Source organism: Xiphophorus couchianus, chromosome 9 (genome assembly GCF_001444195.1).
Source record: "Xiphophorus couchianus chromosome 9, X_couchianus-1.0, whole genome shotgun sequence".
NCBI classification, from domain to species: domain Eukaryota; kingdom Metazoa; phylum Chordata; class Actinopteri; order Cyprinodontiformes; family Poeciliidae; genus Xiphophorus; species Xiphophorus couchianus.
In genome coordinates this window covers 13,692,988-13,720,239 of record NC_040236.1, presented here as the reverse complement: position 1 = coordinate 13,720,239, position 27,252 = coordinate 13,692,988, and the positions used below count along the sequence as shown (strand labels likewise).

The window sequence follows — 27,252 nt, the reverse complement described above, 5'->3', positions numbered from 1 at the left end:
ACGGATCTTATTCTCCAATAATCTCTCATAATAATTTTTGCTCTGTGTTCAAAAACATAAAAAATAATCAGCCATCAATGTTATACATACTGATTTAGATAATTGCCCAGTCTCAATATCGCCAGGTACAATTAAGCATACATGCCTGCGAACCTGCTTGTGTCTCTCCATTCAGTCCACATGTATTTGATACGGAAAGGGCATTTGAAAGTGCTCTGCCCAGGTTCGCTAAGAATGGGATAATCTCTCACACCTAAATATAACAGCCCAACGCTGGGAAGTCACCTTGTTGCTCAATCAACTCCAAACCCTGCTTGGCTCTCCCCGACAGAGAGAAAAATTCAGATAAACTCCCAGAACGTTTCTGAAATCGCCCCCTCCTGCTCCGGCTGATTTGCCACGTCTGTTTAGTCAGCTTCACATTACCATTTAAATAAAGAGGCTTGCTAAATGACCACTGTGAGAACATAAAAGACAAATTAAATAGTTTTTCTTTCTCAGGGCACTTTCTGTCTTTCTCTTTCTAGCTTGAGCTCCTCATCATTTTTAATTTGTTTGGTCTGAGGGGGGTATGGTTGATAAAAATATGGAGAGAAGTCCAAATGCAAAAGGATCTATTCATCTTTGATTATGAGGGATTATGGAGGAAATCTAATCTGTTCAGAGAACAATGACTCACTCAGACAAACAGGTGTGTTAATTTCTCAAAGAGAATTGATTATAAGCCAAGACGACAACAAACAAAGAAAATGGCAGGGATAACCACAAGGCATTAGGTTGGTTTCATATCAGACCTTATGATGAAAAGGAGCAACGTCCTAAAGTAGAACTGCATCAAATCAATCACAACCAAAGCAAAGCTATGAGGCACAGCTTCTATAAACTCCATGTATACTTTCAGCGCTCAATTATTTGTTTACTTAAAAAAAAGAGACAAATAAAAAACAATAAAACCAAAATGCAGCTTAAGCTAATGGTATATGGCAATTTTTAACATTTGCAGCTGAAGTGAATAAGTACAAATTAAAAAGAACATGCAAATTCTAGAGGAAAACTTGTAATTCAAACAATTAACACTCATTTTTAATAATGAGGATTAATGACATACACTGAAGGCTATACAGCCCTTCACATTTTTTGACACACCCAGTAAAGATGTGTAGAAAGGGTAAAATTTCATTGTCTTACTGTTTTGTAAGTATGTTTTTAATATCGGTTTATGGAACAGTCAGTGCAGAGCTTGAATAATAGTGTAAATTTCCTGTCCCCTCAAATAAACTCGCACACAAATTAATGTCTAAACAACTGGCAACAAAAGTGAATAAACTCTTATGTGACACTGTCCAAATTGTGCCTGATTAGTCATTTGTTTCTGTCATGTGTCCATAGAAAAGGAAAAGCAGTTGTCTTTATCAGCATAAATCACTTTGACTGTCTAAGCTCCAGGCATAAAGGCCTTAAGCTCAAATATGTTACTGAGATTTTGATATAATCTTTTTTTAAATAACACGATTTTCAGTTTTCTGGCAGAACCCATCCTGTTTTTTTTACAAATCTGCTGGTATTTCAAAGTGTTCACAATTCTACGAACTAACACAAATTTCAAATGGACCTTTGGAAGAGAAACAGGCCCAAAGTATCACAGATGTTATGGGTCTGTCCTTTACAGCGGGCGTTAGAAGCTTTTGCGCACACTAATCCTTTGCTTCATGCCAGACTCACCAGGAATGCTTTTTTTTTTCTGAAAAAGCTCAACCTTAATCTCATCTCACTAAAGCACACGGTTCCAGTTAAACTCCTAGTAGTCAGGCCAACAGACTGTATTTTGCATTGGGGATAAATGTATATGCTGATGAAGTCCTTCCTCTTATTTGTGGTGATTTTGCACACCTATAGATGCTGACATGAACGTCGTTAGCTTACATGAGTGAAAACACACTTGACATCATGGGCCCATCATCAAGGAGGTGAGCAGATTGTATCGGACACAGATTGATTGCCCTTGAAATCCAACAAAATTACTTAGCTTGTAACAAGTTTTATTTCCTACATTAAATTATCATTAAAATGCTATTAGTGCAATTAGTTGATTTCCATTTTAAACAACAGCTCTACAGTGAGAGGCATCAAGAGACAAAGGCGCGTGGGGGAGGTGGTGAGGACACTCAGCGTGAGAGGGAAGGAAAAGTTACAAGACACAAAGGAGCGAGAAGGAGGAAGAAAAAATGTATGAAGAGAGGAGAGGTGAGTCAGGAAGGATAGAGGCGACATGAGAGCAGCGGGAGCTGAATATTAAGCAGCTGTAGTGATTAGGGAGGTGCCGTGGAGTGGCACTGTGACAGTGACATTGGCTGCCATTGGCACTCCCTGCCACGGCGATTCACTGGAACCTGCTTCGTTTGGGCCATAATTAGCTTAACTGTTCAGAGAATGAAAAATTCATCATCGCTTTGAATCCTGTTAATTGGGGGAGCCATCTGCATTAATAGAAGGCCATTTGGATGTTCTGTGTTTAAGTATGCATGCGGGTGAGCAGCTCTGCATACATGGGGCATGTACAAGTGTGTATCAGAGTGTGTATTTATGTTAAGAGAGGTTAGTTTTGTACTCATCCCCCAGAAGGGGTGATAAAGTCCAACATTTGTCAGTTTTTTTTTTTTTTTTTAGCACTGAAGCAGCAACTAAGCACCTATCAGTGATAAGGACTTCTGAAGATGGCTGAAGGCAGAGGGGAAATTAGCATGTTGAGCTAAGACATGGTAGCATATCTTATCAGTTCGGTTACAATCTGTTAACAGGCAGGTGAAGAGAGGAAGAAAGCCAACTCATTAGTCGTGTGAAAAACAGAAATCATCAGTGCTATGTTGTCGTTTACAGAAAAGCTACATTTCTTGGTTAAATTCGGCAAGTGGTTTAATTAATGCAGTCAAACAATATTTGAAATCTCTTCTCCAGCACGGAGCCGAGGCTTTAAGGCACCATCTTTGCTTCACATTTTCCTTGCGGGGCACCAGAGTTTCTTCTAATCATTGAACATGGCCTCAATTGGTATTTGCTCACATATTTTGAAGGTGTCTAAAAGTTTTTCCATATAAATGTTCCCTCATTTTTTGTGTATCTTGCTATTTTCAGAGAAAAGTGTTTTATTGGTTGTTAAACCACTTAACTCTGACGTATGAATCAGTCGGAAAGATAATTCTCCTAAACTCCAGGGATGTATCTGTGTAAGGTCGATAGATTAACTTGATTTTTCAGCACTGCGTTTGCCAGAAGGATTCATAATATTTCTTGTTAGATTTAAAACCCTGAATTGTAAAGGTCCGTCTGAAAACTGAGACCTGGTTGTTCTACATGTTCCCGACAGAACATTTTACTTTCAGACTGCAAGGTTAACTTTTATTTTTGAGTGATTTTTCAGATTCCACTTCCATGAAAACAGCTCCCAGTTACAACCTGTGGGACAGACAACTTGTCTACATTTATGGATTGTTTTTCACTACCATTAACATTCTGATTTTCTTTATTCTGTGGAAGTTATTCTGTATTTAAGTACTACGTTTTCCTGGACAAAACAATTTAAGAAGCTATTGCTGTCATCAACTATGTTAATCTTTGTTGTTCATCCCTAAAAGTGCAACAACTACTGCCTCAGTGCTTCTCTTAAAATTGTATTTCCCCTCTTCTTGTTCCTTCCCACTTTTGCCACGTGCTTGCTCAGGAGCAGGGCTTGCTGTAAAGTCAGTGACTCGATTCAGTTAGGGGGTTTCCCCAAACAGACAAGTTTTTACCAAAATAAATTGAATGATAAGTTGACTTTGACGGCACTGAATTATAATTAGTATTGACATGTATTGCAGGTAACTGGGGCTAAGTGTTCCTATATCATTGAACGGTATTGGAGCAAAGTTAACCTAATGTGGATTTTGTATACATGGATTTGATTTGGAGCAGTAAGTCCTGTAAAACAGAGTTCCCCAGTGCTGTCCAGCAGGTCTTAGAAGAATGCTGTCTTTCTGCAGCGTATCATTGCGTTCTGCAGAAACTTTTTATTGACCTATTTATTCAAACCATTTTGTTCAACAGCAGGAAAACACTTAACACAGGCAGGACAGGTGGGGTCTTCTGAAACAGGGCTGGGAACCAACATTGTAAAGTATTTTGAGATTAAATTTTCTTCTTCACATTTAGTGCTGCATAGACAAACTGAATTAAATTAAGATGGTTTTAAGAATGATTGGTCTTTGAGTTGTCTGTGTTATATTTGAGATTAAGATATTATTCATTTCCTGGATGTAGCTTTTTAGGCCCAACAGTTTGTTTTTTATGTTTTACTTAGGGAAGATTTATATCTTATTCACATCTCTCTTCTTGTTATATTTGTGCAAGCTCAATATTACTTTTAATGCATGCAGCAGTGATCCACAAAGTAAAATAAATGAAAAGATAGGCTCATGAACAACACTAAATATTTATCATGCATTTAAATTAGACTTCTAAACATGCAATCATTTTTACGCTGTCCAGTTTGGTTGAATGGTGTTGCTCTGATAGGGTAAATATGTGCTCTACCAAGGACACTGGGAGTACTTCTCCTCTCTGCTGAGATCTGGACGATTAAGAGCAGCAGTTGTGGTGGTCAGCTGCTGCAGGAAGCAGTAAGAAATTAAGACTAATGTCATTTATCTCATTGAAGTGAGGATGTAGACAGACCACAATTACACTGAACAACAAACAAGCCTGTGTGGAGATAATGAAAAGCTTGTGAGGTTTGCTAGTTGGTGACTATTGAATGAACATAGTTCAGCATCAGTGGCTGTTTTTTAAAGTAAATTTTATATTTCAAATGAAAAATGTGGTTCTTAGTGTCTTTGATCCAAATTGTGTGTGTATATATTTTGACAAACTAAGACCACATGGAGCATATATCCTCTGCAATTCTCCTTCCACAAGGTAACAAAAGCAATTCCATGCTCCTACTAAACAGAAAACTTTGTTTACTAACATTTACAACTCATATGCAACAAGACACAAAAGATGGACTAGATGACTCAGTGTTCCATGGAGCTCTAGAAAGCGATAAAAAAAATGTGCATGTGTGACATTAATACAACCCATTTAACAGAATGCTGCAGTGTAGATGGTGTTTATGCGACAGAAAGGCAAGATGCAGAGGCTGCAGAGCCCAGCCCAGTCTGGACCAGCTCAGCCCAGCCCAGCCTGACCCATCCGGCACTAATCCATCATCGCCACCACTGAATCATCGCGCTGTCAATAAAGGCAGGCGGTAATACATTACAGACATGTGGCAGCCTTTGGCGATAATGACATTGAGAATTCTCCTTGGGCAGTCGGAAAAGCCTGGGCTCACGACACTCTTGCTTACAGAAGCAATAATATATGGAAATGCATCAGTGTGCAAGAAAAGGGAGTGGACTGGGACCGGAGGAGGGCGGGAGAGCTGAGTGACGCTTGGGCACTTTACAAGCAAAGAAGGAGGAAGTAGCCTTCAGTGGCTGCATCTTCATCCATTTCCAATGTGGACTCATCCAAATCTAGGACTCAATGATGAGGCGCGTGTTAAATTTAAGCCTCCACAAACCAGCCGTGTTACAACCGATCTGATATGCCAACACTCCATTTCTGCCTTATCTCGCTTTCATACTGCTCAGCTGCTACCGCAATATGATTTAGACATGTGATAGGCTAGATAGAGCGCAGAGAAGGAGGCCATACTCATGACAGATACAAGAGCAAATACATCACAGTTAGCAGCAGGTCTACCATGCTGCTGTGAAGACAGACATTAACAGTCCTGTTATTCTCCTCTACTTCATACAAACGTGTTTACGATTGCAGTAAGTGAAAGACAGGCTCCAGTTTGGTCAGGCTTTGAATATGTATGTATATGTGGATGTAGCTACACATGGGTTAATGGATAAAGATGGATGGGTAGGATGGATGGACAATCATAACAAATGGAAAAATGGATGGAAAGGAAGTTTTACCAAGGAGGTACGATGACACGATGTACGGCTGGACAGAAAAAATAATAGATGATGGATAAGAAGATGGATGGATGGACGGATGAATATTTGAAAGGAGAGCTGGACAGGTTTACGGATGGATGATTGTTGGATTGATGGATGCTGGACAAACCAATTGATGGATAGAAGAATGGATAAATGATGGGTGGACAAAGAAATGGAATCACATTAGACAACAGGACAAGGAATACATTTCCAAAATATATTTTTTCCCCGTACACTTGCTTTTGCATACCAGGGAAATAGTTAAAAATTGTACCTTTCCAGACTGATTAGGAACTCTGTGCATATTACACATATAAAAGATATGGCCTGAAAAGATACTGAGAGCTTTAATGGATATGCTATTCTCCCAGCTGACACATTGGAAAAGTTAATCCAGGCACCCACCTGACAATTTGAAACCATAATTTCACTTTCGGGATTTAAATTAAAAGTTTACCGGGCTTCCAAAACTGAGAAGTCTGCATTAACCGAGGGGTCACCAAGGTTTTATGAAATCCTTTCAGCGCACAGAGCGACAATTTAAAAAATAATAAAACTCCTTCGACTTCAGTTAGGATGTATTCAGAAGTTAAAATAACACATTCAAGGTCTGAAATAGGTTTTTGCTTTAAGTTACTGACCAGGTTGAACTGATTAAAATACAGAGTGAGATGAAAATACCATCTGTGAAAATGAAGTTACTGCTTTCTTTGAAGACTTCAGACTAATGAAAATGTGTAAGAGAGCAACAGGCATGGCCTCTACGAACTGGCTTTGAAGCATCGGAGGATTTGAAATGAAAACTCTGCTGCCGTTATTTGACTGCCTCAAAGTTACGCCCAAAATGTAATCATACTTCTGGTAGGCTTAGGTTTAAAGTAATCTTTTTATTTTACCAATAGCCTGACTTGAAGTGATATTAGAAATTCAGAATTGTAAAACTCTGAAATTAACTCTCAATTTGACTTTGAGGATCTGTGAAGGGAACTAAAGATGAGGGTAATGGCAAGGAGGCCTTCCAATTTCAAAGACCTGGAGTTCACCACTGAAGACAAATCATCAATGTACCAGTGAGAAAATGTGAACAGCAATTACAAGAAGGATTCGTTTGCTTTATTTGCACAAGCAGTCAGGGTGATGAATATAGAACAGCTTCAAGATGCAATATTTTCTTAAAATGTAAAAAGTGTATTATTTTGTTTCTGATATATAGTTGTATTGTTTTGCATAGTTACCTGTATCTATTCATATCATATTGGTCTGTCCCAACATTGCCCTGCCTAGATCAGGGTCTCTGGTTTGAAACCCATCAATGTCTTTGGAAAAGTATTCAGAGCAATTTTTATTTTCCACGATATGTCACAACCAGAAACTTCAATGTATTTTACAAACACTTTAATGTTTAATCTATGAATTTCAGTGCATGCCTATTGTACTGGAGGGTGTTGCTTTTAAAATATTGTGTTAAATTTTCTGTATTGCCTGATATATATCCAGTACTGAATGAACGCTCAGCTCATGACCTCAGCAATTGACTTTGAGTTTGGAAATTTCATTACCAGTCTGAAACATTATACTCTTTAAACTTTGTACATTGAGAACTGTCAGACTTTATAGGTATCATCACTTAACACTAGAGCTGCTACATCTTAATATCAGAAGACTCAAATGAAAATGACGTTAGAGGTCATCAAACATGAACCAAGGCTGTGCCTCGCAAACAAAGCTGGATCCATCACCAGAGCTGCAGTTGTAAAGCTGAGGCAGCAGGGATAATATAAGATCGCAGTTTTCAACGTGGATGCATTTCATGAAAAACAGACGTTTAGGTGTTTCCACAACCCACTAATTTGTAATGTGACATATCACATAAACAAATGCTATGAATAACTGTAGCTAGTGGGAGTTATAATTACTGCTCGTGACACCAGAGAACATTAAAAAAATACCCAGTTTAAACCTTGGCTGAAAGATTATTTTATGTCTTATTTAACCAGTATCCAATGCACATTTCATGACCCCAAGCAAACACCACACGCTCTGATCAGGGGGCTGCTTCACTGAGCTGCTGAGGTGGGTAGACTGATGGCCACTACTGACTCCAGATCAGCACCAACTGATGTTCCACAATCAGCGCTTCTGATATCGTACTGAGCTTATTCATCATGTTAACGACAAAATTATACTAAATTACGTAAGCAAACAAAAGAAAATGTGCCTGTAGCAAAAAGCTGGCAGCACACACCACCATGATCTGAAGGTTCCCACAGTTTTGCTCATCAATGAAATGTCTGTACTGAATTGATCTCTTTCAACAGAAATTTAGTGGGTTTTTTTCTATTTAGAAAAAAAAAACTTTTCAGCGTTTTGGCTTCTTGCCTTCAATCCTCAGATTTTCAGAGTAACACTGAGTGTTACCAACTGACACTGAGGAGGTGCAGCTCTCCATCTTTGTTCAAAATGTCCCTGTATTTAGCATAATTTGTCTTGCTAACAATTCTAACCCTCTTCTCAGAACCAGCTGAAGCATCCCCACAACATAACACTCCCACGTTTCACTGTCAGAATTGTGTATTCATTGATTTGCAAAGTCAGCTTTCCACCATGCATATGAGATGTAGGCTGACATTTTAATTTTGGAGTCATTGGACCAGAGAACCTTCTTCTATTAGAATTGAGTTGGTGTTCTGAGGATGGCTTGTGGTAAATTTCAAATGAAACATCTGATGGCTTTCTTTCAAGAATTGATTTCCACTTTTCACTAATCTATAAATACTGGAATTGTGCAGAGAGCAACTAGTTATTCTGCCCTTCCTGAGCTGTGGGTCTCTGCAGTTCCTCTGGACTTATCCTGGTAGTCTCAGCTGCTTCTCCGATTAATGCTCTCCTTATCTGTCAAATTAGCTAAACTGCTTTGTCTTGGCAGGATTGCAGTTGTGTCTTTATCTACGCATTTTTAGATGGATAGAGCATTACTCTGTTAGACATATGTAGGTTGGGATACAACCTACACGACATCTCTGACCTGTCTGCTGTAGTACTTAAGTCTTTTCTAAAAAAAACCCCTCCCAGAACAGTTTTATTCATAAAATTATTACTAAAAGGCAGGTTATATTTACCAATTAAGTTGCTTCTGAAAGCAGTTCTTAACACTGGATTTTTTTCAAAAACTGATTAAACACAAATGCATAATACAATTTTTCATTTGTGAAACCACATATTTTTCCTTCCACTTGACATTTATCTACAATTTTGTCTTGTATTGCATAACATTCCAATAAAATACTTTAGTTTATAGTTGTAATGTAACAAAATGTGGAAAAGATAAAAGAGTATGAATGCAATTGCAAGGTATTTAATTTCTGGCTTCTTCTACACAAAGTGAAAAACGATGCATGTGAGGTTACAAAACCTCAGAAGACAATGTTTAATGTGTTGCCCCTATGATTAATTGTAGCCTCTATTGTGTTTGCAGTAGAACAAAGCAGGACTGAAAAGGAATAAAATTAACATTAGAAACAAACTTTAACATTTTGAACTAAATAATTGTACCGTTAACACAACAGCATAACAAGCCTAAACTCTGTGGCAGGAAATGACACACAAAAAGCAAGACCAGAGGTTTGTGCTGATAGAATAAAAGTCTTGATTTATTTCTGTTTATCTATACATTTAAACGGGTGTTCCTGAATGCAGCAAGAGAAAAAACACAGAACAGGATGCTAAGCGTCAAAGAGTTGCTCGCATAGCAGAGGTGTGGCCGGTTTAGCGAAGACATGTACACTCTATCGTTTATATTTATAAGATTTTCTGTAAATGTGGTTTGCCACTGGGAGGCTACAATAGGGTAGAGGAAGTGTTTACTGTAAGAGTTTTGAGATTTTTTTGTCACATTATTATACCAACAATAAATACTCCATAAAGTAGAAACCCTGTCTTTCCCCAACTATAACTGCAATGCATTAAATTCTACAGATAGGTATACCAAGCAGCCCTGTATAGCTCAGTTTAATTCAAATTAAAGAGCTTAAACGTAATTATAGTTCAGTACAGATTTGTCATATCGCCATTGTCCTATTTGACTCAATCTCAAGGCTGTGCAGACACATTCAGTTCTCTCCTGCTCTTTACCTTGGGGGTTGGCCTCCATACCAACAGTGATGTGGTACCAGGTTAGTTATTCTACACCTGCATAGGAATTACAAACAAAACTCTCTGGGCTCAACTCTCCCCATAGGCCGGAGGAAAGCTCACTGCTAATCGTTATAAAACAGTCCAAAGAATGGCTTAAAAGTGCTTCCTTGAAAACCAGCTGCTGTGTCTAAGAACACACATTACTCACAGTAGAGAGGCGTCAGTATGACAAAGTTAAGTTCAAGAAGACAGAAACGAAACGTGTACTAACGTGTCTCAAACACTTTGGCGCAGAAAACAAACACTGAAGCGCAGCGGGTCAGGGGACAGGATATAAGAGGATGTAAAGCACTTTCTGCAAAGAGAAAATCCAGAGATATAAAACTGAAGGAAAGCATTTACAAAGATACACAGAGAAATACAGAGAAAGTGAAGGAAAATCAACCGTTATGACTGACAAAGTAAACAAAACAAGTGTGATAAAGCCCCATTTACGTTTTTCTTTACACATTCCTAATTTCTGCTTATATAGGTGTGGTAAAAACCTTGAATACAAATGGACCCTGATACACAATGCAAGGTTGATCCAAATGGAATATGGTTTTGCCGAGGGCTTTGCTACTGTAACACACACTGCTCCCTTAACCATGTACCATCTATGAAGATAACCTGATCTAACCAGTAAAAATGCATATTTCTGAAAAAAACACACTGCAACAAAAGGAAATTGACAGAAGCAGACGCACCCACTTAAAATCAACAACTTCTGAGGTACTTCTGAAACTGAGAATATTACTACTATCTACAATATTTGGATGGATAGCATATATTTTGATACAGTAATAGCAGGGTTACCAGCCTTGCAAAAACATTTTGGCTTTAGGATTTTGATTAGTTGAGGGGATAGCGGCGGTTAACACACCTGAATAACACAGAGCCGTATGACGATTAAAAACATAGAAAAACAGCACCATTTGAGGTCCGGTAGATCAGTTTTTGTTTTTCTCAAACTGTTTGCTGGTAGCACCGTCAACCAGTAAAAATCTCAGATTGCAGTACAGAGACAGAACACAACCATCAATCAACTGCACAACATAGCAAAGAGCGAAGATATATATCCATATATATATTCAGACAACCCCCTCACACAGAAACCCCCTTTACAGCAGCATCTTTAAGCAGATAAGAAAACGGATTTTGCTGAAGAATGATATTTGTGTATTGACGTGTTTTATATGCTGTACATGTTGAGAGCAACCAGCTATACCTTTTCCTATAGATTTCTTTTTTTTAATAATATACACACATATAGTTTACATTTACTGACAAACACCAGAGTAACAATGAGGTAGGACGGTGAAGTTGGATGAAGTAGAACCGGTTTGTGGATCGTATACAAAGTTACTGATACTTTTAAGAAAAATATATGCTTAACAATGTATATCTTTGTATTTTTTTTGTTTTATATTGTATCTGAGGCTCAAACAGTAACATGTCTGGTTAACAGTATGGCTCTGCAAACTGCAAGATATCCATCTTGCTCAACAGAGTGAAGCTTAAAAACTCGGATCACTCTTTCCTCAATCGAACTATGAAAAAGTAAAAGAAAGCTCCATCGTTTTGAGAAGCTTCTGACAGGTATTCACAGCGCAAGCCATAAAGCAGGTGAGTAAGGAACAAGAAGTGGCACAAGAAGAGGATCATGTCCAGCAGGTTTCCTTCCTACAACTACTGCTATGGTGGTGTGTTGTGTTACAGAGTCAAACTAGCCTAAAATATCCATGACTCTCTATTCCAGGTTGTGTAATATGCCCGGTATGTTACGAGACGGCTGCCAAAACTTCTGGCACTCTATTGTCAGATTGGCCGTGTCACCGCAGATTAGGCTAAATCTGCGATGGTACAGCTTTCATCCACTGAAGATGGTTTTAGTTAAGGGATTATAGGTTTTAATCTCTCTCCAGGAAACCAGCCTTTCAAAATGATGATGTAATAGCTCTATAAATGCTCTCTTTAAGCATCGTTACAACCACGCCCTCTTTTGGCATCGAACAACAAAGAAACACAAACACAGTACACAACAACGCATCTGAATTTCAGTAAGGTGGCTTTGCACAGCAGAAAGCTTTTTTTTTTCCTTTTAAATTGCAAGTATTTTCAATACACGCTCCAACATGTGAACCTTATCTTACTTTGTACATAGAATAAACAAAACAAAAAAGGGGACTCTGGTTTACAAAAAAAATAAAATAAAATAAAAAGACATTTGTCACAATTGCGTGACTTTGTTATTCACTAAGCCCCAATACCTTTGCATGGGCCATTTTTTTGTGCAAACCCAGCTGATTCCTCAGTCTGCATCCAACTTTTATCATCTTCATCATTCAGTCCTCACAGTTACAACTCAATTGTAAAAAATACTCCATTGGAACTCTATATAAGTCATATTTGTACACGTGAACAGCATGTAGATGTGTTAAGCTAAAGCACAATTTCCAGTCATCTTAAACATTTCAAAGGTAAAGTCTTTAAACTGGACATTGCTGTTTTAAACTAACTTATTTGTTGCTTGCCAGTCTGCCAAGGTCGTGGCTTAATATCCAGGAGGAAATAATGGAGTAGATGATTCCAGTTTCAACGTCAATTTGTTACGAATCTGCAGATCTAATAAACCTTACAGCTAAACATTTAACTTACCAAGCTTATTATGGGGTGTCAGCTTGCCAGAGTCACTCCAATAACTCAATTTTGCTTTAATGATAAGAAATAAAAACCAATATGTCATAAGGTGCTTCATGAGAATAAAAATGACAGTCAGGCCCAAACAATAAAGCTATCATGACAAACAATTGTTTAAAATTGAAGAAATTGCAGTAAAATTTAAAGTGCATTCAATGTAAAAGATATGAGCTGATAATTACTGCATCTTGATATTTAAGAGTTAAGAATAGAGATTTTCACTGATTTAAAGTGAGGTTTACCAAATATCACAATGTTGTTCTAATCTACTGGCTCTGACTTGGTAAATAAACCCGTTCTCTCTCTTGTTCCTATGGGATAACTTTGGCTATGAATGAGGTGGATTTGTTTTCTGTTGGTAGACTCAACTGATCAACATTTGGATACAACAACTAGCTTAAAGCCAATGATTCATATAAAAAAAACTAAGTAAAAAAAAACAAAACAGGAAACAGATGGATAACAAATACAGTATGAAAAACACTGCATCAAATATGATCAGAACCTTTAACCTGTAATACGACCACCAACTTTAGTGGCAAACATGTGCATCTGTTTCTATGCTATTTGGAACATAAAGTAGCTTAACGAAAGGCTGATATGAAGTTGTGATATGACACAAACCAAGACAAACAAACAAACAAAAAATGGAGAGAAATAAACTGAGAGACATCCAGGAATTACGAGTGTGAAGAGGAGAAAGGTTTGATGGGCAGCTCTGCAGCAGATTCACAGTTAGCCACAGCTAGGTCACAGTTGAGATTTCAATCTGCAGCATTTAGTTCCAGCCTGCAGACAGCCACACAAACCGTTTCAGATCAAAACAATATAACAGGAGAGAAAAACCCTATATATATATATATAAACATACACGATAAAAGAAAATTTTAAAACTTTTGATGGCATAGCTCAGAGGAAATTGTCACTGGAGCAACCTTACTATTTTCCCCAGTGGTGTGACTAAAAAGAAGAGAGGGTTAGGATGGGATTCAGCAGGGCCAGACAACCTTAAAGAAAGAAAAGCAAAATAGTGCTGCAGACAGCTTTACCCACAGCTTTCACAACAAGATGACCTGGACTGCGCAGAGCTGTGCTCTGATTTTCACCTGGCCGCTAGTCCGGCTCACCTCAATCGAACGGTGCAAACCACACATAATAATAGTACCTGGCCAACTCTTACATTCTCACAGCAAAGTGCAGGTGAAGCTTCATCACTTCAGCTTACAAAACATTTACAATCACAGCTTACTTTTAAAATAAAAAAATAAAAACCCAGAGACATACATGTCCCTGGAGATTGCCGAATCCATTTAAGGCCTTTCAAGGCATCAACATGCCTGTACCGCAACAACTCTAGACTCAATTTTATTCAAATGACTAAGACTGACGCATAAATATTAGAGATGCACCAATTAATAGGGGAAGAATCAGAATTGACCACTTTTTATTTAATCCCAAAGTCAGATACTAAAAAATCTGTTTTTTTGCTTGTTCATTAAGTCCAAACTAAGAACTCTTACTACTATTTTGGTCTATAAATGCATCACCCCAACATCAGCTTCTTTGACTCTTTGACATCAGCTTCTTTTAGGGGAATATGTCTCTAAGCTTAAACAGGAATAACCTTAAATTTTTAGTTGGATTCAAAACAATTACCTCTGTCAAAGAACCTGCAGCTTGATGTTTTCCTAACTATATTTTGGAAAACAGGTAAACAAAAATTAATATTGGCTGAGAAAAAGTCTGATTGGTGCATCTCTTAAATATATTTCAATCCTTTCATGTCCTCATACATTAATTGTATGTGTTAACATGAAAGGTACAAAAATAAAAAAAAAAAATCAAATGTAGCTTTACTGACTCATAAGTTGGAGTCATTCTTTCCAACAACCCTCTCTAAGCCCTCTTCTCATGAGCAGATGTGTTAAAGGAGTTAAGAGACAGCACACATTCAAAGGTAATCTCTTGGAGCAAACCGTCATATGGCTGTTACTAATTAAGACTTGTGCATTCGAGACCCTGACGTCCCATTCTTTGCATTTAGTACCGACACTCCAATCCCCAACAGTATAAGACCCGGCGTTAGCTAGCATCGTCAATTATACAGCATCAGAAGACTCTACCTACAGGAATAATCTCTTACTTTTTAAAAGTTCCAGGACTCAAAATGATGTTCTGACACAGAACAATAAATTAACTATCATATCTAACCTCGCTCTCTCAACACATATGCACACACCTCCATAACAATGGTAAAGCTTATAAAAAAATCACTCACTCCAGCTCATGTCAAACTATTTCATGTACTGGTGGGTAAAGCTGCCTGGCAGCCAATAAAAGAAATGATAAGCGTGATGCTCGACCTATAGGGAGGTGGGATAGGACCTGTGTGAAAGAAATATGACAGCTTCTGGAACAGTGACAGCAGTCCCCAACCCTCCCATAGCAAGTCCCCTAAACATCCTGCGGGCCACGCGGGGCAGAAGGCGCTGACGTGACAGTTGATCACTATATGCCATCGTAGGTGAAGTTCTCCATCTTGACTGTCTGTCTGATTAGCAGCTTGGATTCCCGTCGCTCCTCGTTCTTGATGGACTTGTTGATGTCCATTATCTTTTCACAGATATATTTGTTCACTTTGGACAATCTCTGCGTGATCTCAGCGCTGTCGGCCGTTTCTTGAGACACTCTGTCGTAGAGACACTCTGGGGAAGGAGCGAGTCAAGGGGGTCAGTGCATCCGATGAGAAGATGCTCATCTTATTTTTGATGTCTGCTAAATACGTACTCACCTATTTACTTTAAAACATTTAAAGTTAAGACTTTAACTGAGCTTACCTCTGACTATTTTCAGCTTGCTGGGTGACAGTGGAGGTTTGGGCAGGGCGTCTTTCTTCTTTTTAGTGGCCACACCCGTGACACTACGGTTTTTAAGGGTTTCAGTGCCCCAAATCATCACAGCGAGGTTCTTTGTGAACTTTGAATCTCCCTGGGTCCTCTGAAGCTGGTGCCATTTCTCTTCCTCCACCCAGATCCCACCCCCAAGATGTACCTGCAGACAACATATGTAAAAAGCAGATTTAAGTAAACAACGAATGAATATTGTCATTAGCAGTAGCAATTACAGTGATGTTGGGTTTGTTTTTGGGTGAATGGGAGAATTAAAAATAGCAAACACAATTATGATGCACGTTTTAAAGTTTCAAGCAAAGTATTCAAACATTTCCACTGGAAAGAAAAGGATGCAAATGTTACAGATAAAAATCTAAAAAGCGTGAAATGCATTAGTTTTCAGCCCCATTATACCAATAACCCTAAATAAATTTGCTACAACCAACTGCCTTCAAAAAGCACTTAATCAGTAATAAAGTTGTACTATGGAGATTTCAGACGTTTGCTGGGATAAACAGCATCATGACGACCAAGGAACACAGACAAGTCAGGGATAAATTTATGGGGAAATTTTAAACAGAGCTAAGTTGTAAAATCACATCAAATCTTTGATTCTCATTAAACAACAAGGTGGTGGCAGCATCTTGCTATGGGGGATATTTTTCTTTAGCAGGGACATTAGCAGGGACACGAATGCCGGTCAGAGTTGACGGAAAAATGGATGGTATTAAAACGCAGAGCAATTCTGGAAGAAAACGTGTTAGAGGCTGGAAAAGAATGGAGACTGGGGCAAACAGCTACCACAAATATTGTACACCAAATCTACAAGAAAACAGTGTCAAGTATGTGTCAGTGTCAAACTCCAAACCTACACCAGTTTACAAATCTGTTGAAAAGACTCATGTTTGCAGCTGCATAAAATCTGATCCGTCTGAGCTTGAAATTTTCTGTAAAGATTTGCACCAGCTTTTCTTCAAGGTAAAAACTTGGTTATACAAAGTATTGATCCGGAGAGCCTGAATAATTTTTGTTTGCAAAATGTTTTATAAACCTTGTATCACTTTATCTTTATTTCATAACAACCTACTATTTTGTTTTAATCTATCATAAAAATTTTAGTGCTGAGTTATGACATGAATAAATGTCCAAAATTTTAAGTGGTTTGAATACTTGAAGCTGCTTTAAGCTAACGATCATTATGGCAACACATGTTATTATGCCTATTTGCAGCAGAAAGCCATGTGAGCCCAACATTACAGTTCCTATAAAGATGTCACTTCATTTTTTCCCCTCACTTCAGTCTAGCAATGATTTTTACCTTTCTTTAAAATAAAAAGAAAATGCTGCAACAGCCATTGACAGACACTATATGTTTAAAAAAAAAAAGCAGTTTCCAAGTATTTCTTCATACTGAGAAACTTGAAGGCTGGATGTGTGACCAATTTAAAATCTATAAGGGTTTGGTATCAGCTCAGGTTACAGCATTAAACAAGATGGACCAGTGAAGCAGCGATGATAAGTGTGTTGTCCTGTTGTTGGACCAACACTCGTTTGTAATTCTTCGACTGGCACTAATCCCACTAAGAGAAATCAGCCCTGAAGAATCCTGGAGAGCAGAGTCTGAGCTGATGTTGAAACGCCGGCCTCAAATAAATCCACTGTGATACAGTCGAGCTTCCAGAGTATCAGCAACTTCATTTATTTTATGATATGCCTCTCGTATCGAAGGCTAGTTATGGTTTTAAAGCGTAATAGTTTCTTTAAAACTCTGGGGGACTTGTAAACAATAAGTCTAACCTACAAATAAACACCTTTAAACTAGTAAAACATGCATCTCATCTGTTATATGTTGCCAAATTTAAAACCTAATTTTCTAAACACTGAAACAACGTTTTTTAAATTATTTTATTATATTATTTTTTTGGTTTTATTTATTGCAGCCAGTCAAAACAAAAACTAAACAGTGACCCATTTACTGTTTGAACATTGTTGTCATTCTGACACATAGTTGGGTACAACTGCCTCTTCTGTTTAATGTAGGAACAAACTTTTAGCATTATTTCTTTGTCAAAATGACTTTAAATTTATTATCTCATTGTTGTGAGCATGCAATAACGTGCAGATTAAACCAAACAGTGAATCAAAACCTTTACAATTACACTATAAATATTGTGAGGCCCACATAGAACTTGAATTAGAAACAGTGAACAACAACATCAAGTCAATACTAAATGTTTTAGGAGTTCTGCTACTTGATCTGTGCAGCACTAAAGTTGCTGTAGGTAATGTATCCACTTAGACCAGACTGTTTTAAAGGGAGGCCAATTTCACCTGCTATAAAGTAAGCAAACTCAGGTCGCAGCTTTGATTACCTACAATATCACTTAGCCTGTCGCTCTCCACACAATGTGAGTGAACATTGAATAAATCGCTGCAAAACAGTGAAAGCCGATTGCCAGGCTAGGGGGACTGACTTGGTCTTAAAGGTGAGCTAATGCAGCAGGGGGCAAATGTGTGTCTGTTTTCCTTCTCTATTCTCTTATCGCTGTAAAGTCTTTAGGCCAGAGTCCAAAAAGCTTTTCCCTCTGAGGCTAATGTGCTTTAGGCTGCAAGCCAGCAGACAAGCTTTTTACTGGCCTTAAGTTAGACAAGCATGTTTTCATCCTCCCAGCCCTTTTGCTCTCGTTTATCTCTTTCTCACCATCTATCCCTCCTCCTTTCCTTTCCTAACCTCCCTTTGCACTCTCACTAGGTCTAACCTGTCAGTCACTTTAAAGTCTTCTCGTGCAAATAATTAATATGGGTTCCCTGATGTAGGAGCGTTCTAATTTGCAAGTGTTCTTCACGCTTCAAGTGGCCACGGACCCAAGAGCTTGTAGTGCCCCCCTCGTTCTTCCCCTCCCATCATCAGAGACAGGGCGGCTGGTTGAGTTACAGCAGGGGGGGAAGTAAAGAACCCTAACAGGGTAATAAACACTGATGATGCTGGCTGGGCTTGCAGGAACAATAATAATCTTCTCAACCTTGTTTACCTGCTAGGACAGGGCAGCAAAGGGGAAAGGACTGATCAGCGACGACAGCATGTTGCACAGTTTGTGGTTGTTAACAGGGAATGCAGCGTTTCCTGCAGAAGTCAGCCCACTTTCTACGGTCACGCACAAGCAAATGGGCAAGAATACCAAATCAAGAAGGGAAAGTTCTTAGGGGTAGTTAGAGTCATGTTCAACTTTACCACGGCTTCATTGAAGTCAGACTTTTAAAGTGCAAAATTATCCAAATGTAAACTAAAACTAAATAAATCAACCTAAAAAAAAGAATTTATTCACAATTAATCAAATTTATACTAATTAGATCTAAATTTTAATTAAATTCTGAATAATCCTATTAATTCAGTATCTCTTAAGTAATCTTATTGATAATTTTCTGCAGGGCTCCACATAACATCTAAATGCATATCAGCAGAGTAAGTCCACTTCACACCAAGTAGCTTCACTAGAGTCATATCAGCTTCAGCCTCTGGCTTTGATTGGTTAAATTCATGAATAACACGCTCATAAATGTACACTATATCACAAATATGAAATATTCTATTTATAGAATATTTCTTAATACATATTTGCTAAATGATAAATTAAATAAATTATTTATGCAAGTATATTCTTATTCAGATGGGTTTAATTATCTTACTAAAGAACATGTCACTGCTTCTACAACGTCTTCCTAGTTCCAAATGATGAATGTAGGGGACAGATGAGCAGGCAACAAAAAACTAGAAGTTTTACACAGAACATTCTAATTCCTTGTAAAAGATTAGTTTAATTTATGATTAGATGAAAATATAAATCTTTACAAGTGGCACCAAGGTGAAGATTAAAGTGCTGAAATAAACTTTTGGCCCAGTCGGACTCACCTTCCCATCGTTGCAGGTGTACACAGTTCTGGGTGAGGGCGAATAGCTTGAACTTGTGTTAGCTTCTTCCCTGCATGTCTCCTGGGCCTCAACTATAGGTTCGACCACTTCAGCCTTGATTGTCTGAGTGCCATTGTCGTGCATAGGCTCTAGGAGACAAAGGTGACATTCAACACCACAGAAACAATCACTGGATCTTCATTTCCAGCCATCAGCCATTTCCTGATGGTTAGTATATGTGAATATAAACATATAAAGAAAGAAGTTTTGGTACAGCGCGTTTGTTTGTTTCCTGTTTTTGTTTTGGTTTACCCCGTGGCCTGACACAGTAGCTAAGCTGTGCTGGTAGCTGGCCACGCCACACTAAGCTCCACTGCAGCTGATGAGTTTTAATATCAGTCAATGATGCACTTTATTCCCGGACTGACAGACTCCCAGGGTGCTCTAATCTGTAGCCAAACCATTAGATGGTCCAACCAGCTTCTGTTTGCATATGCAGGGAGTCTAATCTAAACACCAGCTTAGCTTTGCACACTGCTTTATGACACCACTAATATCTCTACTGCAAGTATATTTTAAAATCTTTTGGTGCAAGTCTTATCTTACATAAATACTTCACTTAAAACTTAAAGAAGGGCCCTGTACGGGCTTGTGATAATTCAAACAAAATCTATTTGAAACGTCTATTTTTTAAGTTAGTTTTTCACTCAACTAAATGTCATTCAGAGGTAAATAGCAAATATTCAAACCTAAGTGAATCAACTTATTGAAGTCTCAGCTTGACAACTACGGGATTCTTGAATGTTTTGTAACAAATAAAACAAAATACAAATTAATGATGTTTTTTTAAATGTATTTTAAATGGATGAGTGCTGCTTTTCAATAATTTCTCAATAGCCAGTTCTTTCTTTCCATGCCTTCACATGCTGTTTGTCACGGTTAGAGCAGACCCTTCAACAACCTACAGCACAACCTACAGCACAGCCTGTGCTGTAAATGCTGTGTATTTACAGCACAGTTTGTGTGCTGTAAATACTTACAGCTAAAACAAATTTTTCAAACCTTGGCCAGATTTAGATTTAACGTAATCTTAACTTGACCAACATGTTTTCTTTCTGACTGGAAATAATGTAGATGCTCGTTCAAATGTAATATTACAATATGCAGTAAATTACAGCAAGATTTAATTTAGAAGTTTGACTTATATTTTTCATAAAAAAAGAGAGCATGGCTGAAAGTATTCATAACCACTGCACATTGTGAGTGTGTATGAAAATGTTCTACGCAACTCTGAATAGTCTTTGTTGTTCTAAAGCTCAGTAATTACACGGCATTTTAGGAACAGCTGTTTTCTTCAAACACCATTTCTCTGCAGTGGCTCAGTGAGGACCTGTGGCTGCTCACCACTCAAAGGACTGTGTATGTACAGTACAGTGGCCACAGTGTAAAAAATTACCACGCTGCACCACTGTCACAGGCCTTCAGAAGGATGTGGGCCAAAGCAGTGGCAACATCTCAGAACAGACACCAAGCAGATACTGCATGCTGCTGGACTCCATAGCAACAGACCAAAGAGGATCCTGGTTCTCTGAGTGAGCAACACAAAACTCTGCTGGGCCTTTTTTTATAGTCAGATGAAGCAAAAATATTATTGTCTGTACACAATAACATAGCCTTGACAAAGAAGAAGTAATCAAACCCAAGAAACAAGCTTGGTCAAGCTTGGTGGTGGGAACACGAAACGTTGAGTGTGTTTTTCAGCAAATAGGAATCTAACCAAAGTAAAACATCATAAAAAGGAAGACTACTTCAACAACATCATCATCATCATCAGCTAGTCTGCAAAGAAGCTTTGTCTTGGGGACCAGTGGATGTTTCATCATAAGAGCGACCCAAAACACAAAGCTTAAGTGGTGAAGAAACTGTTAGCTGAGAAAAAAGTATTCCAATAAGAAAAATGTGAAAGGGGCTAAAAATTAGAGACTTGGAGCTCATTGAAAAAGATTAATGGTCAAAGATAATAATGGAGACCTACAAAAAGCTGGTCAGTAATTAGGGCTTTAGTTAATGTAATGGCTAATAAAGGCTTTTACAGTGATTTTTGCAAAGGGTATGAATAATTTTTTACATGACATTTTTAGTTGGAAAATAACTTGTTCTTTCCACAATGATACCCCAGGTACATCATCTTATTTTTCAGAGATGTCCATCTTCTATCCAATCAGAAAATAATGTATTGCTGACTAATAGTAAGCAAATGTTTATCAAAATAGAATCCAAAATCCATTCATTTTTGGGATATAAAGAACTTCTATTCTGACATGCAGACAGCATTATTTTCTTTTCAGATACTTTTTCTTCTGGTCCTTGTTAATGTCTTTGTGTTATCGAGTACATTTATTTTTAATTCCCCAAATCAAGCTGAAAACTTATCAGACTGCCAGTACCTTCCTGCAGAACAAACCAAACTGCACACACATCCATCATATGCCTTAAAAGCCAGAATTGGCTTCTCAACACAAACTAAGAATGTATTCGTCTGAGTTTGACAGAAAATTTCCAATAACAGCTGCGTTAACTTTACTGACAAAAACAAAAATCATCAGAGTACCACATGTTGTGGACGACTGTGTGTCTGAGCACATGCTCTTGTTTTCTCACCGCTGCCCAGTCTCATGAGGAGTACATCCTGCAGCCTCCTGTTGAAGTCCCTCAGTTCTTTGACTTCTGTCAGCAAGCTGCCGTATTCCTTCAGCTTCTTGGCCTGCTGCACCAGCTGCCTGCGGGTTCTCTCCAGCTCCTGCTGCAGTCTCCTCATCTCCTCCTCCTGCTGCCTGTAGCTGTGAACCAGCTCCTCGTACAGAACCCTCGGAACGACTGCCGCCACTACCTCCGACACACAATGCGTGTCCACCTCCAAATGTTGCTGCTGCTGGTGATGATGATGATGGTGATGATGATGATGTTGCCGATGCTCTGCCTCCATTTCTTCCTCTTCGTCATCTGCGTCCTCTCCCTCCTCGGCTAACCGATCCTCATCCAAGTCCTCTTCACCTTCCATATAGGAGTTGGCAGCATTTCTTTCCAGGCGAGCCACTACTGCGGCGAGGCTCTTAGAGGAGTTAGAGAGAGGCTTTCCATGGTCTTGAGGCAGGGCCTACACGAAATAGCAGGTTAGAAAAGGCATGGGACAGATACAGGACATTTCAACTGCGACCAAAGGCAAACTGAGCATGATAGATATGAAACTGTAATGACACAAGTGCAATCCTAACACTCAGAGGTCAGGTCCGATATAAGAACTGGGTTATACTAGAGATGGATGATTTTAGAAAATCCTGACTCTGCAATATATTTGTTTTGTATTTTGTTTTGATTGTCCAGATTTTTCTCCCTCCTCTATGTTTTCCATCACCATTTTGTCCCCACTGATCTCCCTGTGATTTAGCATCCTAGTCACTCAACTACATATCAGGTGTTTATAGTCAAAATTCAAAATACTTTATTGATCCCAAAGGGAAATTAAATGTTATTGTAACTCAATATTCTTCAAAGAGTTATTGCAGATGGTGTGATGGCTGTGGGCAGGAAAGACCTCCTGTAGCGGTTTGTATTGAGGTGAATTTGAAGAAGCCTCTGCCTAAAGACGCTCTGTTTCAGGGCTGTAACGATTTCTCGAATGATTCAAGTACCTCGATTATTGAAACTCCTCGAGAAAAATTTATCTACCTCAAAGCTTCATTAAATTGTGTTTTATTATTTAGCGCAGGACGAGAGAGAGAGGATTACTTGATTAATCGTAAAACTGATCTATAGAGTACTCGATTACTAAAATATTCTTTTACAACAGCTTTACTCTGTTTTTCTAAGACAGTCTCATAAAGAGGGTGGTCAGGGTTGTCCATACTTTTCTTGATTTTATGTAAAATCCTTTGTTGCATAATCATTTCCAGAGGTTCCAGAGTCACTCTGAGAACAGAACCAGAACAGAACCAGGATTCTCAACAGATGACAGCAGAAGAGATGATGCTCTCAACAACAGACTTACAGAAGATATGCAGCATCTTGCTGCAAACCTCAAAAGGATCTTAGCTTCCTCAAGAAGTCCAGTAGGTAACATGAGAATTTTTTTTTTCATAAAGTGCCTCGAGATGACATTTGTTATGAATTTCCACTTTTCCAAAATCCCATAAAATTGACAGAATTAAAACATTTCTTTAAAAAAAATCTTAGCCAATAAAAAAAGGTATATTGTATTTTCCAATGTGGTCAGGCCTAGAAACATAAAATACTTTTGTGAAATTAAGGTTTTAATGTAATTTACTACATAGGACGTATAAGAAAAATGATAAATCCACATCAGCCTATACAGAGACATGGAAGAGCCTGCAATCTGTTTGTTTTGACTGCAGATCTCAGTAGGACCAGAGGAGAGGAGTCACCGAGTTCTGTGATGAGCCGCTCAGCGGATTTGCCGGTGAAAGGGCAGCTGTCCAGAGTGCTGAATTTGTGTTAATCCAGCATATGGTAAAAATAGAGTAGGGGATTTTGGATGTCAGCCAAGTTTATGGAAATGTAATATTAAATAATCAAAAGACAAATGGAAGAAAGACAAGACAATTATACATGGCAATGTCAAATATGTAAACATCAGCCATGACTTAAAAACTGATTAGGTGAAGTAAAGAGTGATAATTAACTATAATCTGACTAATAGTTCTCATATTTTATTATCTTAATGCTTTAAGACTTATAGGTTTATACTGGAAGTGCATAATAAGGACAAAACTATGCTCTTGTTTCTATTAAATGACCTGGTATAAATACATGAATTAGTCATCTACAAAAACATCTGATGCAATACAAATCAGCCAGTTTATACAGGCTACCTACCTTTTTATGCCTCAGTGGTAATCTCTCTTCTCCGAAATTGTTCTCGATAGACTTTCCTGAATTCCTGATGGACATCTTGGGAATTTTCATCTTTTTTTGGATTATACTGTCTTCAAATTCTTCTACTGTATCTGCAAAGTCGTTTAGAAAAGTTGCATGTATTTGTAATAAAAGTTGAAAGTAGTCTATCAACAAGAACAACCCCAGCGTTGCTTTGCCCCTTATTTTGACCTCACAAAACTAACTTCAGTAGTATAGAGGGGAAGCTTTTCGGTGGACTGCGGTATGAGCTTTGACATTGTTCTCATCTCTCAGCCCATGCAGCTCACTTTCAGGATAAGGACGCAGCTAAACTTCTAATGCAAAAGAAAAACGACTGTGTGTAAATATTATTTTTTTTTACTAGAGCAGGATAACGTTCCGCTTGTACTGCTCTCGCATTATCATCATGTTTCCAAACGGACAGGACTTTGTCATGCTGACTGATGGACAGACGTGTCACACGGAAATGACTGCAGCGCCGCAAACTATGTAGCACAAAACCTCAGCAGCTAACGGGCTAACTACATCACAAAAGCTTTCGGGCTGTCACGAATCCACACGGGAAGCTCTCATAAAATGACAGAGAAAAGAATGCGCTCATAATATGGTGATAATACCATGTCATCTTCCATTCAGCGTCTCGTAGTTAGCATGCTAACGCAAGCTAGCAGGGTTAGCTTCCTGGTGTAAACAATTGCTTTGGCTAGACGGCGTCGAATAATACCAATATAAACCACTAATTATCATTTACAGAAGAAGAACAGACTAACAGCAGAATGAGGGACTACACGCATAAAAACCTGCAAAGCACCGACAAGCTATGACAGCCTCCTGAAGTTAGCAAGCATTACTAGCATGCCTTACTAGCTAGAGCGGAGGACGTTGTTGTTGCTGTCAGATTCCAGCTGATCACGTCCTGACGGATCCACCGAAAACACTCGCTGTGACAGCTCTGCCACCCGCACGCATGGGATCGTTAGTTGTTCGGTCAGATAAAACGAGCATTAAACCCGATGTCGCCCGGGTGTCAGGAGGAGTAACTTACCTGCAAGGGCAAGGATCTGTGCTTCGCACGGCTGGCCTGCGCAGCCATTCTCCTCAGTTCTGTGAACCAGATACACCTTCTGATTATCAAAATCTGTTCTGTGCAGAGGTCTGAAATCTTCGATGGTTGAAACGGGTAACGCGTAGCACATATCGTCTTCAAAGAACCTAACAAAAGCATACATTATTTAGTTCTCTTTGGTCCTACACTTTGGATATGGTTGACAGTTTTTCCTCACAAAGTATTAAAAAAAAAAAGAATACACTCATGGGGGGTTGGGGATGGTGTCGGCGCTCGGCTACTCTTGCCTGGTCCACATCACCAGGGTAGATCAAGGCAAAAGTAATAGACGTAACTTTAATCTTAGTAATAAACCTTTACATGTTTGTTGTGTTCGTTAATTCTAGGATTCCTACAAATATTTATTTTAAAACGACATCATTTTCTCGGATATAAGTATTAAACAGGTATGAGATTCTCACCATATTATAACATGAAGTAAAAATGCCACGATTTAGGTATTTACGCGTTTTATTTACAATTACCAAATTGTAATTGTAATACAAGCCGTTTCCCTTTATCTTGTAAAACATGGACAAAATTTAAATTAATTAAATTTTTATATTCTGTTTCAAATTATTTGAAGATTACCACAGAACAAAAAAGTCCTCTCCAAGTTATTATTTAACCGCAAGACAAATAATAATGGACAAAAAAGATCAAGTAAAACATACCTAATGAGTTTGGATGAGGAGAATCATTTCACTTTTTATGTTTTTATTTCATGTGAGGTGAGACAAAAAAAACACACACACAAGGTGGAGTGAAATAAAAAAATAAAGCACATATTTTAGCGACAGAATCTGTTTTACTAAGAAACAATTGATTTTAATAGCTTTAATTTTAAAATCTATACATTTTTCTTTTAAAATTAATTTCAAATAGAAAATGAGACGTTAATAAGACATAAAATAAAATGTTTCTGTTGAGAACATTTATTACCAAAAAATGTCCATACTTTTACTTTTATTATCAGTAAAATAAAAAATGACCCAACAGCTAAAAAAATAAGCACTAATCACCAAAATGTTTAAGTGCTTATTCACCAGAATACTATGGATTTGTAATATAACAGGAAATTATTAAGCCATTGAAATGTTTACCCAACAATAAATAGAGGGAAGACAGCAGTGCAACACTTTATGCTAAATCCAGCATTAGAAAGCACCTTCTTTGACATAATATGGTTTTTTGTGTGTTATTTTTTTATTATCTTGTTAACACCTAGGTAATGGTGAACGGCCGATGGTTACTCAGATTCCAAGTTGGCCTTTAATTTGGGGCTGTTTTTCTGCTTCATTTTGCTTAGAGTCACATAATTATAAACCATTTAAAGAAAAATTAGAACCAAACTTTATTTATTTATTTATTTATTTATTTTTTTATCAAATACAGATAGTAAAAAGTCACAAACGTTTTCATGTTTTGTTTCCCAACTAAAGTGGACCCTGTTTAAGAACTGCAGGTATGTCCAATCAGACTGGAACAATAAAATAAAATGACTCTTTT

The 27,252-nt window shown here is 38.1% G+C and overlaps 2 protein-coding genes across 6 annotated transcripts in view; both read right to left on the bottom strand.

Annotated features, from left to right (window-relative positions):
• The window catches only part of agbl4 (AGBL carboxypeptidase 4), a 461,529-nt gene that overhangs the window by 59,711 nt on the left and 374,566 nt on the right, over positions 1-27,252 (bottom strand). The window lies entirely within an intron of this gene.
• Positions 9,369-26,291, bottom strand: bend5 (BEN domain containing 5). 2 transcript variants are annotated; one of them, XM_028027784.1, is made up of 6 exons: positions 25,684-26,291; positions 24,597-24,727; positions 22,365-22,860; positions 19,704-19,852; positions 15,740-15,953; positions 9,369-15,607 (listed from the first exon to the last, which is right to left on the bottom strand). In XM_028027784.1, exons 1-6 carry the CDS (start codon positions 25,865-25,867, stop codon positions 15,411-15,413), a joined length of 1,371 nt encoding a protein of 456 aa, XP_027883585.1. In that variant the 5' UTR covers positions 25,868-26,291; the 3' UTR covers positions 9,369-15,410. The 2 variants fall into 2 exon arrangements, with proteins under 2 accessions (XP_027883585.1, XP_027883586.1); XM_028027785.1 differs by lacking the exon at positions 25,684-26,291 and adding an exon at positions 25,503-25,632.

Excerpts from the sequence above, each read along its gene's own strand:
- bend5 (XM_028027784.1), bottom strand. The coding sequence starts at position 25,867 with ATGTATGCTTTTGTTAGGTTCTTTGAAGACGATATGTGCTACGCGTTA. Across the intron at positions 22,861-24,596 it reads TACCACTGAGGCATAAAAAG|GCCCTGCCTCAAGACCATGG; the intron begins GTAGGTAGCCTG and ends TATTTCGTGTAG. Across the intron at positions 15,608-15,739 it reads CAAGCTGAAAATAGTCAGAG|AGTGTCTCTACGACAGAGTG; the intron begins GTAAGCTCAGTT and ends CTCCTTCCCCAG.